At 52.9% G+C, this 15,273-nt stretch overlaps 1 protein-coding gene across 1 annotated transcript in view; it reads right to left on the bottom strand.

The window, feature by feature from the left end:
• Positions 1-7,639: 7,639 nt before the first annotated feature.
• The window catches only part of pepd (peptidase D), a 214,165-nt gene continuing 206,531 nt past the window's right edge, over positions 7,640-15,273 (bottom strand). The window contains 5 exon segments of the mRNA XM_085991901.1: positions 7,640-8,639; positions 12,523-12,714; positions 14,343-14,392; positions 14,395-14,499; positions 14,502-14,525. Coding sequence (XP_085848027.1) covers positions 8,484-8,639; positions 12,523-12,714; positions 14,343-14,392; positions 14,395-14,499; positions 14,502-14,525 — 527 coding nt within the window. The 3' untranslated portion in view covers positions 7,640-8,483.

Here is a 15,273-nt window from a genome sequence, read left to right as displayed (position 1 = left end):
TGCATGGGGATCCTCTCTGGTCTCGATTGGTGTGTTGGTGGTCTTTGTAGTGTTCCTGATATGTACCCCGCTGATCTCTGGTGGTCGGGGGGGGGGGTCCTCTTGGAGTCTGGGTATGGACCCGGTTAAAAGCGACGTCCTTCAGGGCTTTAGCAAAGATCGATATTCTTTGCCTTTGGATGTGGACGTGGTCGTAAAGACATTCCTCATCGAGGGTGGGGTGTTGGGCCAGGTGTACGTTGTGGTTTGATTCGCAGTCTCTTGCTATGCTGGCATTTATCTCATGAATTGTGTTGTTGTTGAAGTCTGTTCTCGGCAATATTGTGGAAACAGTGATTCTAGTGTTTGGAAATGTACTGCTTGCCTTCCTAATCATTGCTCTGAGCGATGTTGCTACCTCTTTCTGTTGGGCCTTTAGGTCATTTGTGCCCGTGTGTATTATTATGTGTTGGGGGGAGCCTAATCTGGCTTTGGTCAGCCATCCCATGGCTCTGTTTGTTGTTGGGCACCAGATCTTTTCTACTTTACTTCTAGGGAAAAGCTTTTTCTCCCATAGAAATTTCCCATTTGAGTCTGAGTATTACGACATCAGCCTTGTTTGTGTTTACTGTCTGGTGGCTTTTGCTTGGACTCATAGTGTGTGTGCGTATCTCTTGTGAGCGGCTCGCTTGTGGTTCCACGGTGGTGGGGGAAGATTGCGAATCAGTATGCTGGTCGGTCTGTGTGGCACCCCTTGTATTGTGTGTCTGTTGCTTTTGTTCCGTGTGGGAGTGCAGCCGTTCCGTCCGGCTCTGTCTTGTCTTATCTCTAGCCTCTGGTTGCTGGTCTAATGGTGTTATCTCTCCTCTATGGCTCTCTTTTTCCTGCAGCTCTTTCACCTGATTCCTAAGTAGATTCACCTGGTTCTCAAGTAGATTCAGCTCTCTCTTGTGTCTCTCCCTCTCCTGATTTTGTTCGTCATTCATTTTGAGGAACTCCTCTCTAAGTTTAACCATCTCTATCTCTAATTGATTAAATTTATCTTTTGGTTGTATCTGTCTGTGTGATCCCGGGGTATGTGTCTGGTCGGCCCTGGAAGGCTCACTCACTTCCTGGCTAGGCTGGTCGGCCCTGGAAGGCTCACTCACTTCCTGGCTATGCTGCTCTTCTCTTGGTGAGCTGGGAATGGTAGGGGGACTATGTGTGGCTTCCTCCCTGGTAGTTATGCTGGGGTTTGTCAGTTGTATCGTGTGGCTGTGGTTCCCCGGGGTTAGTGTCTGGTTTGAACTGTGTGGCTCGTTCACCTCCTGACCAGGCAGATTTTCTCCTGGTAAGTTGTTAATGTTGGGGGGAGTGCGGGCCACTCTGGGGCTGTTCTTTCCCCCCTTAGTTAATCTTTTCAGTGTCCTGAAGGTCGTTGCAAATCTGTCGAGGTTGCCTTGCACTAATATTGTTCCGGTATTGTACGCGTTGACCGTCGTGGTTGAACTGTCTTCTGGTGTGTTAATTTTCATTATGGACCCATTTGCGGTATTTTCTAGCTTAACATTGGTATAGTGTGATTTTATTGCTGTGATCCAAGCCGCTGGCTGATGTGAGTAGAAAATGAGGTTACTTTTTGTCCCATTGTTGTAACAGTCAGCAAAAAGAGTTTCTGGTTTTTCTCTCATCTGATCATGCTTGATCGCTTTTATAGCTTTTTTTGTGGTGTTGGGGGGAATCTGGAAGCAGGGCTGTTGTGGATCTTCTGATTCGCTCATTTTTGGTAAAGTATTGTTGATCTTAGAATAAGCTTTTCTGGGGCCCCGGGTTTGGTGTTTCCCTCTCCCAGTTCGCGAACTTTCCCGGTCCCGCTCTCCGAGCCCGTGGTCCCTGAGCCTCGGCTCCTGAGTTCACCCTTCTCAGGTCTGAGTCTGTGAGCCGCTGTTTCCCGGTGCCTTCGGGCTGTTCCCCTCCCCCTCAGAGGTCTCTGGGCCTCTGTCTCGGCCTGGCTCCTCGGGCCTTTCCCTGGCTTCAGTCTCCCTCCCTGGGCCCTGTACTCACAGTCTTGGATTGCTTCTGGGAGCCTTCTGGTTGCTCCCCTTCTCCTCCGAGGTCTCTGGGCCTGGCTCCTCGGGCCTTTCCCGGGCTTTCTATCCCAGCCGCCGCTCGGGCTGTGCCTCGTTCGCCGTTCGGGTGCTGGACTGCGGCCGCCGATCGGGCCGTGTCTCTTTCGCCGCTCGGGCTCCCCGAGTCACCTCGCTCCGGCTGCCGCTGCGTCTCCGTGCGGCCTCCCCGATTCGCCTCGCCTCGTTTCCCGAAGCGGCCTCCCCGAGTCACCTCGCTCCGGCTGTCGCTGCGTCTCCGTGCGGCCTCGCCTCATTTCCCGAAGCGGCCTCCCCGAGTCACCTCGCTCCGGCTGCCGCTGCGTCTCCGTGCGGCCTTCGTCGAGTCACCTCGCCTCGGTTTCCGATGCGGCCGAGTCACCTCGCTTCTGCTGCTGCTGTGGCCCCGTGCGGCCGCTGTTCTTTGGTTTGTATATTTCTTCCCTTATTTCTTTATTGCTTTGGCTTTTTTTTTTCCTTTGGTGGTCTCTTTGGCGCTCTTTTCCTTCCTTACTTAATCTAGACTAAACTAAACAAAACTAAACTAACTTAACTAGAACTAAATTTAACTTTAAAACCTTTTTAAACTTGAAATGAACCTTTTTTCCCCCACTTTAAACACCTCTCCTCTCCCACACCCCTCTCCTCTCCCTCCCCTTTCCTCTCCTCCACCCCTCTCCTCTCCCACCCCTCTCCCACACCCCTCTCCTCTCCTCTCCCCCCCCTCCCCCTCTCCACCACACAGGTCACCTCCTGCCCCCCCCACCGACCTTCACTTGGATTCAATGCATTGGAGAATTACAGCAGAGATGGTTCACACTGCTACACACGGGTACAGGATACCCAACCTCAGTCACTGGATCAGTACCTGCTGCTGTCGGCTCCTGCTCCCCTATTGAACTGGAGGGGTCAAGGACAGTATCTATATGGCTAGAGTTAAGAAATAACAGAGGTACCATTACACTATTGGTGTATTCTCGAGGCCACTGGGAAAGATATGGAGGAGCAAATTTGCAGAGAAATGCAAGAACTATAGAGTAGTAATAATGGGAGACTTCAACTATCCTAATATAGACTGGGATCGTAATAGTGTAAAGGGCAGAGAAGGGGAAGAATTTCTGAAGTGTGTGTTCAGGAGAACTTTCTTGATCGTATGTTTCTAGCCCGACGAGGGAGGAGGCATTGCTGGATCTGGTTCTGGGGAATGAGGTGGGTCAAGTGGAGCAAGTGTCAGTAGGTGAACATTTAGGGAACAGTGATCATAGTATCATAAGGTTTAGATTAGCTATAGAAAAGGACAGGGAGCAATCTAGAGTAAAAATGTTTAACTGGGGGAAGGCCAATTTCAGTAGGTTGAGAACTGATCTGGCCCGAGTAAACTGGAATCAAAGATTGGCAGGCAAAACTGTAATGGAACAATGGGCTGCCTTTAAAGAGGAAATAGTTCAGGTACAGTCGAGGAACATTCCCACTAGAGGGGAAAGGTAGGGCAACTAAAGTCAGAGCTCCCTGGATGACGAGAGAGAGAATATGAAGAAGCAGAAAAAGAGCGCGTATGACAGATGTCAGGTTGTAAATACATCTGAGAATCAGGCTAAATATAGAAAGGTCAGAGGGGAATTGAAAAAGAAAATAAGAGGGGCAAAGAGAGGGCATGAGAATAGAATGGCAGCCAAAATAAAAGGTAATCCAAAAGTCTTCTATAGGCATAGAGGATCAGCCATGATCATATTGAATGGCGGAGCAGGCTCGAAGGGCCGAATGGCCGACTCCTGCTCCTATTTTTCTATATTAAATAGTAAACGGGTAGTAAGAGGAGGGCTGGGGCTGATTAGGGACCAGAAAGGAGACCTACGCATGGAGGCAGAGGGTATGGCTGAGGTACTAAACGAGTACTTTGCATCTGTCTTCACCAAGAGAATGCTGCCATAGACATAGTGAAGGAGGAGGTAGTGGAGACACTTTAGAGGTATTAGAAAGGCTGGCTGTACTTAAAGTAGATAAGTCACCAGGAGCAGATGGGATGCATCCTAGGATACTGAGGGAATTGAGGGCGGAAATCGTGGAGATACTGGCCATAATATTCCAATCCTCCATAGATACGGGGGTACAAAAGTGTGGAAATTATGATGAACCTGTATAAAACACTGGTTCGGCCCCAACTGGAGTATTGTGTCCAATTCTGGGCACCGCACTTTAGGAAGGATGTGAAGGCCTTAAAGAAGGTGCAGAAAAGATTTACGAGAATGATTCCAGGGATGAGGGACTTCAGTTACGTGGATAGACTGGAGAAGCTGGGGTTGTTCTCCTTAGAGCAGAGAAGGTTGAGAGGAGATTTGATAGAGGTGTTCAAAATCATGAGGGGTCTGGATAGAGTAGAGAGAAACTGTTCCCATTGGCGGAAGGGTCGAGACTTAAGGTGATTGGCAAAAGAACCAAAGGCGACGTAAGAAAAAATATTTTTATGCAGCGAGTGGTTGGGATCTGGAATGCACTGCCTGAAAGGGCGGTGGAGGCAGATTCAATCGTGGCTTTCAAAAGGGAATTGGATAAGTATCTGAAAGAATAAACTTTGTCGGGCTACGGGGAAAGGGCAGGGGAGTGGGACTAGCCGAGAGTCGGCATGGGCTCGACAGGCCGAATGCCTTCTTCCATGCTGTAACCATTCTATATGATTGGATGAACTGAGTGTACGAGTTAATCCAGTGTGTACTTGCTTGGCCTGTACAGGAGCTGACACCAAGGAGCCGGACAGATGGGAGGGAATCATTCCCTTTTAACCTGGTGCATACTGTACAGGAACTGACACAGAGACACGTTCTAGCATACAGCACAGCACAACACAACACACACACAGACACACACTTCCATCCTCTGTAAACTTGGGCGTCCAAAACTCTGCTGCCCCGTGTCCTAACTCACACCCAGTCCCGTTCACCCATCACCCCCTGTGCTCACTGCCCCGTGTCCGAACTCGCACCCAGTCCCGTTCACCCATCACCCCGTGCTCACTGCCCCGTGTCCGAACTCGCACCCAGTCCCGTTCACCCATCACCCCGTGCTCACTGCCCCGTGTCCTAACTCTCACCCAGTCCCGTTCACCCATCACCCCCTGTGCTCACTGCCCCTTGTCCTAACTCACACCCAGTCCCGTTCACCCATCACCCCGTGCTCACTGCCCCATGTCCTAACTCACACCCAGTCCCGTTCACCCATCACCCCGTGTCCTAACTCACACCCAGTCCCGTTCACCCATCACCCCCCTGTGCTCACTGCCCCGTGTCCTAACTCACACCCAGTCCCGTTTACCCATCACCCCGTGCTCACTGCCCCGTGTCCTAACTCACACCCAGTCCCGTTCACCCATCACCCCCTGTGCTCACTGCCCCGTGTCCTAACTCGCACCCAGTCCCGTTCACCCATCACCCCGTGCTCACTGCCCCGTGTCCTAACACACCCAGTCCCGTTCACCCATCACCCCGTGTCCTAACTCACACCCAGTCCCGTTCACCCATCACCGCCTGTGCTCGCTGCCCCGTGTCCTAACTTGCACCCAGTCCCGTTCACCCATCACCCCGTGCTCACTGCCCCGTGTCCTAACTCGCACCCAGTCCCAACTCGCACCCAGTCCCGTTCACCCATCACCCCGTGCTCACTGCCCCGTGTCCTAACACACCCAGTCCCGTTCACCCATCACCCCCTGTGCTCACTGCCCCGTGTCCTAACTCGCACCCAGTCCCGTTCACCCATCACCGCCTGTGCTCACTGCCCCGTGTCCTAACTCGCACCCAGTCCCGTTCACCCATCACCCCTTTGCTGGCCGACCGGCAATGCCTCGATTTAAAAATTCTCATCCTTGTTTTCAAATGGGGGAAATGTGCTAGCATGGATTGAGGATTGGTTAACGGACAGAAAACAGAGAGTAGGAATAAACGGGTCATTTTCGGGTAGGCAGGCTGTAACTAGTGGGGTACTGCAAGGATCAGTGCTTGGGCCTCAGCTATTCACAATCTACAGCAATGATTTGGATGAGGGAACCAAATGTAAAATATCCAAGTTTGCTGCTGATACAAAGCTGGGTGGGAATGTAAGTTGTGAGGAGGATGCAAGGAGGCTTCAAGGGAATATAGACAGGCTAAGTGAGTGGGCAAGAACGTGGTAAATGGAATATAATGTGGAGAAATGTGAAGTTATCCACTTTGGTAGGAAAAAAAGCAGAGTATTTTTTAAATGGTGAGAGATTGGGAAATGTTGGTGTTCAGAGGGACCTGGGTGTCCTTGTACACGAATCACTGAAAGTTAACATGCAGGTACAGCAAGCAATTAGGAAAGCAAATGGTATGTTGGCCTTTATTAGAAGAGGATTTGAGTGTAAGAGTAAAGACGTCTTACTGCAATTATATAGGGCCCTGGTGAGACCACACCTGGAGTATTGTGGACAGTTTTGGTCTCCTTCCCTAAGGAAGGATATACTTGCCATAGAGGGAGTGCAACGAAGGTTCACCAGACTGGTTCCTGGGATGGAGGGATTGTCCTATGAGGAGAGATTGAGTGGACTAGGCCTATATTCTCTAGAGTTTAGAAGAATGAGAGGTGATCTCATTGAAACATACAACATTCTTACAGGGCTTGACAGGGTAGATGCAGGGAGGATGTTTCCCCTGGCTGGGGAGTCTAGAACCAGGGGTCACAGTCTCAGAATAAGGGGTCGGCCATTTAGGACTGAGATGAGGAGAAATTTCTTCACTCAGAGGGTTGTGAATCTTTGGAATTCTCTACCCCAGAGGGCTGTGGAGGCTCAGTCGTTGAGTATATTCAAGACGGAGATCGAGAGATTTTTGAATATTAAGGGAATCAAGGGATATGGGGATAGAGCAGGAAAGTGGAGATGAGGTCGAAGATCAGCCATGATCTTATTGAATGGCGGAGCAGGCTCGAGGGGCCGAATCCTGCTCCTATTTCTTATGTTCTTATCCCTCCATGGCCTCACCCCTCCCTATCTCTGTAACCTCCTCCAGCCCCATAACCCTCCGAGATCTCTGTGCTCTTCCAATTCTGGCCTTGAGCATTCCCCATTTCTATCGCTCCACCATTGGCGGCCGTGCCTTCAGCTGCCTGGGCCCTAAGGTCTGGAATAACCTCTCCGCCTCTTTCCTCCTTTAAGACGCTCCTTAAAACCTACCTCTTTGACCAAGCTTTTGGTCACCTGCCCTAATTTCTCCTCATGTGGCTCAGTGTCAAATGTTGTTTGATAATCGCTCCTGTGAAGCACCCTGGGACGTTTTACTACGTTAAAGGCGCTATATAAATACAAGTTCTTGTTGAGGGGCTGGGCTCCCCCCCGAGGGTTTGGGCTCCGAGCTCCACAATGGCCCGCTTCAGTCCCAGTGGAAGTGATTTACAAACAAACCCGATTTGGTGGAGTGTTGGGGAATTTCCCCCTCTCCCCAGTCACTGTCCAATCACTGAGCTCACAGCTGGCGATTGGACTTGGCCAGGGTGTGACGGTCCTGGTGAGGGGGCCGAACCTCCTAAACCCCCAACCCCCACTAACACACCGACACACCAGCAACACACTCGCTGAAAGCACGCAGTTTTATTTCAGAAAGATACAAAGGAATTTACAACAATTGTCATCATTTTACAGAGAATATCTGCTTCTTTTGTCATGCTGAGAAGGTTTGCAGGGAGTTCCCTGTTGCTATGCTGTGTAGTTTAGGATGGAGTCGACTTGTGAGACCATCCGAATCTGTGCCTGTTCGTCTTTCTTTGTCCCAGGGCTCCAATCTCAGTAAGTTGTCCATCGAGAGGACTCCCCTCTCCGGACACCCCCAACCCGCGTGAGCGGACAGTTGTTGAGGGTGAAGACCGTGGGGAGATTTTTCTCCGGGGAGGACGGTGGCAGTGTGTGTGCTCGGACTGGCTCGGAGCAGTAATTGCTGGTATCAGTGTAGGGGCGGAGAGAAGGCAAGTGGAACAAAGCTCCCTACAGACAAGTGACGGGCCTCGGCTCCCAGCAGGCACCCACCCCCAGGACTGCAAGGCAAAGATAGCGAGCAGCTCGAGCCACTGAGCTGGAGTCTCACCTGCCGACTCAACACAAACAAAGGCCAATCCTGGTTTTATACGTAGCCCTTAATCGGCCGTTCTTTGTGTGTGTGTGTCTGTACCTGTGTTCAAGTGCTGTGTCTGTCTGTACCAGTGTTTGAGTGCTGTGTCTCCCTGTGTGTACACGCGGTTATTTTAAGTGCAATGTCGATGAATCCCACCCCCCCACTTCTAGCATTTGAATCAAACAGAAAGATTTCAGGTTTTTCCAGCTGATTATTTGTGTGTAATTTGTGAGCACGAAGCTTGATTGGTGTTTGAGGTTCCGATCATGGAACTGCCCAGACGCGGGGCGGAGTAAACCAGCCGTGGTCACGGGACTCCAGCGACGCCGGGTTGCTGACCGAACTGCTTGGCGGAACTGGAACCCTGCGCCATAAATGCCTGGATCTCCTCGACTGTGCGGGGCACACAGGTCAACAGCTCCATCCCGCTGGAAGTCACCGCAATATCGTCCTCGATACGCACCTGTGGAGAGAGCAGGCCGGCTCAGTGAAGAACACAAACATCCCCAAACTGCCCCGAACTTGCAGCCACACAGCAACTCATCTCATCCTCGGGAAGCCCCAAACCACTTCACAGCCAATGATGCGCGGAGATTGTTATGGAGGCAAATTCAGCAACCAATATGTGCAGAGAACGATCCCACAAACAATTAAATAAATAGCCTTTAATCGCTTTTTGGCTGGGTTGGTTGAGAGATAAATATTGGCCGGGGCGCTTGGAGAACTCCCCAGCTCTTCTTCCAATAGTGTACCCACCAAGACGACGGGGCCTCGGTTTAATGCCTCATGTAACAGACGCACCTCCGACAGTGCAGCGCTCCCTCAGTACTGAGGGGGGGAGGGGAGATGGGGGCGGGGGAGGGGTCCTGCCCACCCAGCCTCCCCCAAACCCCCATCACTCTGTCCTTTTCCTCCCAACTCCATGTTGTATCAGACCCTCCTCCTCTATCCCCAAATGGGTCCTGACCAATTATTTTTCTTGCCAACAATGTCACGCACCATCTCTCTCGCCCTCTTAAAACCGTCATCACCTCAACAAGACCATCCTTGATCCATTCATCCACTCCATGTATGACCCAATCTCTACTCTCCCTTTCCCTGTTATGGTCTTGAAGCATATTGTTGCCCCTCTCTACCAATATGCTACGTCCAAATCCATCCAGTCCCGGTCCTGCACTGTGACCGCCCCTGGCCACAGTCATGAACGACATCCTCTGTGACTGTGGAATAGTGTGTTGTATTTCTCTTCCACTTGCTCTCTCCATGCCATTTGATACAGTCGACCACATCAGCCTCCTCCATTCACCACCACACTCTTGTCGCAGTTCGATAGGACAGCACTTGCCTGGTTCCCGTCCTATCTGGCTTCTCTTTCCTCTCCTGCACAGTCACCTTTGGAGTTCCCCAAGGATCTATCCTTTGCCCCGGCACTTCCTCATCTACAAGTTGCTTCTTGGTGATGATCACAGGTCCGCTGCTGACTTCAAGCTCTCCGACCCCATCGCTTCCATCGGCCTGTGATATCCAGCTGTACATCATGGACGATTCAAAACCGCCTCCAACTCAACGCCGAGGAGACCAAAGTCTTCGTACTCCGTTCTCCAGCCATTGGTTGCACTGCCCTCCTCGGCCACTCACTCAGACTGAGACCCTCAACCAGCTCCGATCCATCACCAGGATTCACGTATCTCCATCTCTGCCCCACCTGCACCCCTGCTGTGGAAATCTCGCCTGCTCTTCTACCACCACTAGGCTTGGTTTCACCAACTCCTTCAAAACGCACCCTCCAATAAACCCGGCCAACTCACCATCCCAGTACTCACTGGCTCCCTAGCCCAGCGTGCAGTCAATTGAAAATTCTCAGCTTCAAATCCCGTCATGACAGCACCCATCTTGTCTTTAACCTCTTCAAGTCTCAGGTGTCCTTCCACACCCTTTGGTCCCCCAATTCTCACCTTCTGTTCACCCCAACCTCAGCCGTCTACTCAAATATTCCCTCGCAAGATCCCTTCTCCTCCCCATTCTGTGAAAAGCCTCTTACCATCCATCCTTTGACCAAGCATTTAGTCACCCTCCGGCCATGGCTCAGTGCCTGCAACTTTCTTATTTTTCTTATCTTATTAAGGCGCAAGCAGCACAAATCTTTGAAGGTGGCAGGACAAGTTGAGAAGGCGGTTAAAAAGCAGACAGGTTCCTGGGCTTTATTAATCGAGGCAGAGAGTACACAAGCAAGGGAGTGATGCTAAACCTGGATAAACCACTGGTTAGGCCTCAGCTGGAGCATTCTGTCCAATTCTGGGCACCGCACTTTAGGAAGGATGTCAAGGCCTTGGAGAGGGTGCGGAGGAGATTTACCAGAATGGTTCCAGGGATGAGGGACTTCAGTTACGTGGAGAGACTGGAGAATCTAGGATTGTTCTCTTAGAGCAGAGAAGGTTAACAGCAGATTTAATACAGCTGTTCAATACTGTGAAGGGTTTTGATCGAGTAAATAAGGAGAAACTGTTTCCAGTGGCAGGAGGGTCGGTAACCAGAGGACACAGATTTAAGGTGATTGGCAAAAGAACCAGAGGGAAGATGAGGAGAATGTTTTTACAGCGAATTGTTGTGATCTGGAATGCGCTGCCTGAAAGGGCAGTGGAAGCAGATTCAATAGTAACTTTCAAAAGGGAGTTGGATAAATATTGAAGAGGAGATTTGCAGGGCTCTGGGGAAAGAGCGGGGCAGTGGGATGAATTGGAGAGCTCTTTCAAAGAGCTAGCACAGGCACGATGGGCCGAATGGCCTCCTGCTGTGCTGTAAGTGATGAGGTCATTGCTCACAGATTGTCTACACTCTGGCTCTGCTCCTCTCCGCCCCACAATAATCCAACGACCAAAGAGTGTCAGAGGCTGGGACAGGTAGGAAGGGGTTAAGTCCGCAGCTCCCTCAGTAACTGACACGATTTGCTGCTCCTATTGGCAGTCAGATCCAAATTAATGTGTGATTCATTAAACACCTCAACCCTCTCCAACATTATCTGAAAAAAAAGCACCGACACTGATTTTATATCGCAGTATCTTATCAGCAGCTTTGTAACCGGTCACAGAGCGTTCAATAAACGCCCTATCTGATCAGGTGTAAATCTAACAGCAGTAAAGTGGAGGTTACTCCCACGCGATTGCCGCTGTAATTATACCCTGACCTCGCATTGCAGTCGCAGCAAAAATAGTCTGGGCATACCTCACCCCACTGACCTGCCCAATACCGACAAATTAAAACATGTCCTTGAGACACAGAACACACCCGCTCCCTTCAGTCTTTATACAAGGCACTCAGCTATTTTTAAAAAGGGTGATATCATCAAACACTCCCAGGGCAGGTACCGCACGGGTTAGATACAGAGTAAAGCTCCCTCTACACTGTCCCATCAAACACTCCCAGGGCAGGTACAGCACGGGTTAGATACAGAGTAAAGCTCCCTCTACACTGTCCCATCAAACACTCCCAGGGCAAGTACAGTACGGGTTAGATACAGAGTAAAGCCCCCTCTACACTGTCCCATCAAACACTCCCAGGGCAGGTACAGCACGGGTTAGATACAGAGTAAAGCTCCCTCTACACTGTCCCATCAAACACTCCCAGGGCAGGTACAGCACGGGTTAGATACAGAGTAAAGCTCCCTCTACACTGTCCCATCAAACACTCCCAGGGCAAGTACAGTACGGGTTAGATACAGAGTAAAGCTCCCTCTACACTGTCCCATCAGACACTCCCAGGGCAAGTACAGTACGGGTTAGATACAGAGTAAAGCTCCCTCTGCACTGTCCCATCAAACACTCCCAGGGCAGGGACAGCACGGAGTTAGATACAGAGTAAAGCTCCCTCTACACTGTCCCATCAGACACTCCCAGGGCAGGTACAGTACGGGTTAGATACAGAGTAAAGCTCCCTCTGCACTGTCCCATCAAACACTCCCAGGGCAGGGACAGCACGGAGTTAGATACAGAGTAAAGCTCCCTCTGCACTGTCCCATCAAACACTCCCAGGGCAGGGACAGCACGGGTTAGATACAGAGTAAAGCTCCCTCTACACTGTCCCATCAGACACTCCCAGGGCAGGTACAGTACGGGTTAGATACAGAGTAAAGCTCCCTCTACACTGTTTCCGTTATGATCAAAAATATTCAGCCTTTTTTCTCTTAATAAAAGATAACTCCACTGATGTGACATACTGTACTTTTATTTTGAAAGAAAGACCTCTGTATAGTATCTGTATAGAGCTGGCAGAGGCACAATGGGCCGAACGGCCTCCTGTGTGGTGAGATTCTACGAACACACCCATTCCAAACATTAAGCAGTACTCACCCCACCAAACCCTCGGAATCGGGCCAGGGCGTCCCTGTTGATGAAGCAGGCCTGGGCGGGGTCAGCGAGAGCTTGATCCAGGACATGGTCAATGAAGTAAATTCCCGGTTCGATGGTGAGCACCATCCCCGGGAGCAGGTCCCGGGCGGTGCGAAGGCTGCGGAGTCCCGGCTCATCAATACGGTCCACACCCTAGAACACAAGACCCAAGTGTCAGTCCCGGCAAACCCACGGGGCAACTCTGGAGCTGGTTATACCTCCCTCACCGCCCCAGGACCGCTGCCCCTCCCTCACCACCCCAGGACTGCTGCCCCTCCCTCACCGCCCCAGGACCGCTGCCCCTCCCTCACCGCCCCAGTCCCGCTGCCCCTCCCTCACCGCCCCAGGACCGCTGCCCCTCCCTCACCGCCCCAGGACCGCTGCCCCTCCCTCACCGCCCCAGGACCGCTGCCCCTCCCTCACCGCCCCAGGACCGCTGCCCCTCCCTCACCGCCCCAGGACCGCTGCCCACTACCCCCCCCCACCCCGCTGCCCCTCCCTCACTGCCCCTCCCACTATCCCCCCGGCTGCCCCGCTACCCCTCCCACTACCCCTCCCCCGCTATCCCCCCCTTCCCTGCTGCCCCACTACCCCTCCCCCTCACCGCCCCAGTACCTTTCCCTGCTACCCCTCCCCCGCCACCCCACTGACTCACTACAGGTGTTCGGGTTTGGGATTAGGGCCCGGGTTTGGGTCGGGGTTAACCTTAATGGATTGATGTAAATACTCAGCTTGCGGTTGAAGATTTACAGGACATAAATGTACAAACACACGGGACCCAATGAAACGGCGTCGAGCGGTCAAACTGGAAATTCCTCATTGCTAAACAGCAACTGCCAATATCAATCCTATATTTCTATAATTTAGGAATTGGGAAGCTTTGGTCTGTAACTTGGTTTTTAAACAGCTGGAACTAAAGTTTAAAAATAAATTCTAAAGCTGCTGATTCTCAGTGATTTATGGGCTACTGGCACCGATTCCTTTATTCACATGGTATCCATGGAGAGTGCGTGCGACTTACAGGCTAAGGTGGAGAGGGGAGGGGGCGAGGGGAGGGTGGAGAGGGGAGGGAGGGGAGGGGGGCGGGGGGCGAGGGGCGGGGGGCGAGGGGGGAGGGAGCGGGGTGAGGGGAGGAAGGGAGACAAGGGCAGGGAGGGAGAGGAGGGGGAGGGGGCGGGGCGTGCGGAGGGGGAGAGGCGGGGGAGGGGAGGGGAGGGAGAGGAGGGGGCGGGGGAGAGGAGGGGGCGGGGGGGAGTTCTCCCCGGTGTCCTGGCCAATATTTATCTGTCCAATCATCTGCCGCATTTCCTACATTACAACAGTGACTAGACTTCAAAAAGTACTTCATTGGCTGTAAAGCACTTTGGGACGCCCTGAGGTGGTGAAATGAAAATCCTTCGTTCCTTTCCCCTCTCAGTCTGAGTTCACTGAGCTGAGGGAGCTCCTGCCGTCCGCAGTACCTGCGCTGAGGGGACAATCAGCCAGTGCTCTTGCTCACCATTTCGAGAGCTCTGCTAGAAATGTGTGCAGACAGGATTTGGGCTCAGTTGTGATGCACATTGTAGTTGAACAGCCCATCAACGTTCATTGTCCTGCTTCACACGGGCAGTGAGCAGAGGCAACAGAACCCCAGTGAGAGTCAGTGGCTTCTCGAGAGATGGGGGATACAAAAAGGAGTGAAATTGTTTTTTTCTGAGAGCAGAGGTAGAGAGTTAAAGCGGAATTTTTCCCTGTTTAAAAATGCGGCTCCATGAGATTGAAAGAAACAAACCAGGACTGACCTCTGGGTATCCGCCAACATCGTGCACGTCACATCCCAGGAGATGTCCAGACCGTGAGGCATGAACACTGTTCCCAAATAGACCTTCATCATGTCCTCCACATTGCCTTTCAGAATGCCAATGCGTGTCAGCTCCTCCAGCTGGACTCTCTCAGCAGGCGATGCATGTCAGGCCAGGCAACCCCTTGTTAGAGCACAAACCAGGAGTCACGTCAGGAATTCCAACAAAAATGCAAGAAATAAATCTTTAGCTGAACCTAGAGTGAGTGGCAAATACTTGACTGACAATTCTTTCCCTCCCCTCACCCTCCATCCTCCCTCCCCCATAATCCGCCTCCCCTCACCCCCCCGCCCCTCCGTCTCCCCTCCCCTCACCCCCGCCCCTCCGTCCGCCCCTCCGTCTCCCCTCGCCCCCCGCCCCTCCGTCTCCCCTCGCCCCTCCGTCTCCCCTCGCCCCCCGCCCCTCCGTCTCCCCCCGCCCCTCCGTCTCCCCTCGCCCCCCGCCCCTCCGTTCCCCTCGCCCCCGCCCTCCGTCTCCCCTCGCCCCCCGCCCTCCGTCTCCCCTCGCCCCTCCGTCTCCCCTCGCCCCCCGCCCCTCCGTCTCCCCTCGCCCCTCCGTCTCCCCTCGCCCCCGCCCCTCCGTCTCCCCTCGCCCCCCGCCCTCCGTCTCCCCCTCGCCCCCCGCCCCTCCGTCTCCCCTCGCCCCTCCATCTCCCCTCGCCCCCCGCCCCTCCGTCTCCCCTCGCCCCCCGCCCCTCCGTCTCCCCTCGCCCCTCCATCTCCCCTCGCCCCCCGCCCCTCCGTCTCCCTCGCCCCTCCGTCTCCCCTCGCCCCCGCCCCTCCGTCTCCCCTCGCCCCCCGCCCCTCCGTCTCCCTCGCCCCCGCCCCTCCGTCTCCCTCCGTCTCCCCTCGCCCCCCTCCGTCTCCCTCTG

The sequence above is a fragment of the Somniosus microcephalus genome, chromosome 6 (genome assembly GCF_052327205.1).
Source record: "Somniosus microcephalus isolate GS21.2 chromosome 6, FLI_Smic_1.0, whole genome shotgun sequence".
NCBI classification, from domain to species: domain Eukaryota; kingdom Metazoa; phylum Chordata; class Chondrichthyes; order Squaliformes; family Somniosidae; genus Somniosus; species Somniosus microcephalus.
The sequence above is the reverse complement of the archived record's forward strand: the minus strand, read 5'-3'. Positions and strand labels throughout refer to the sequence as shown.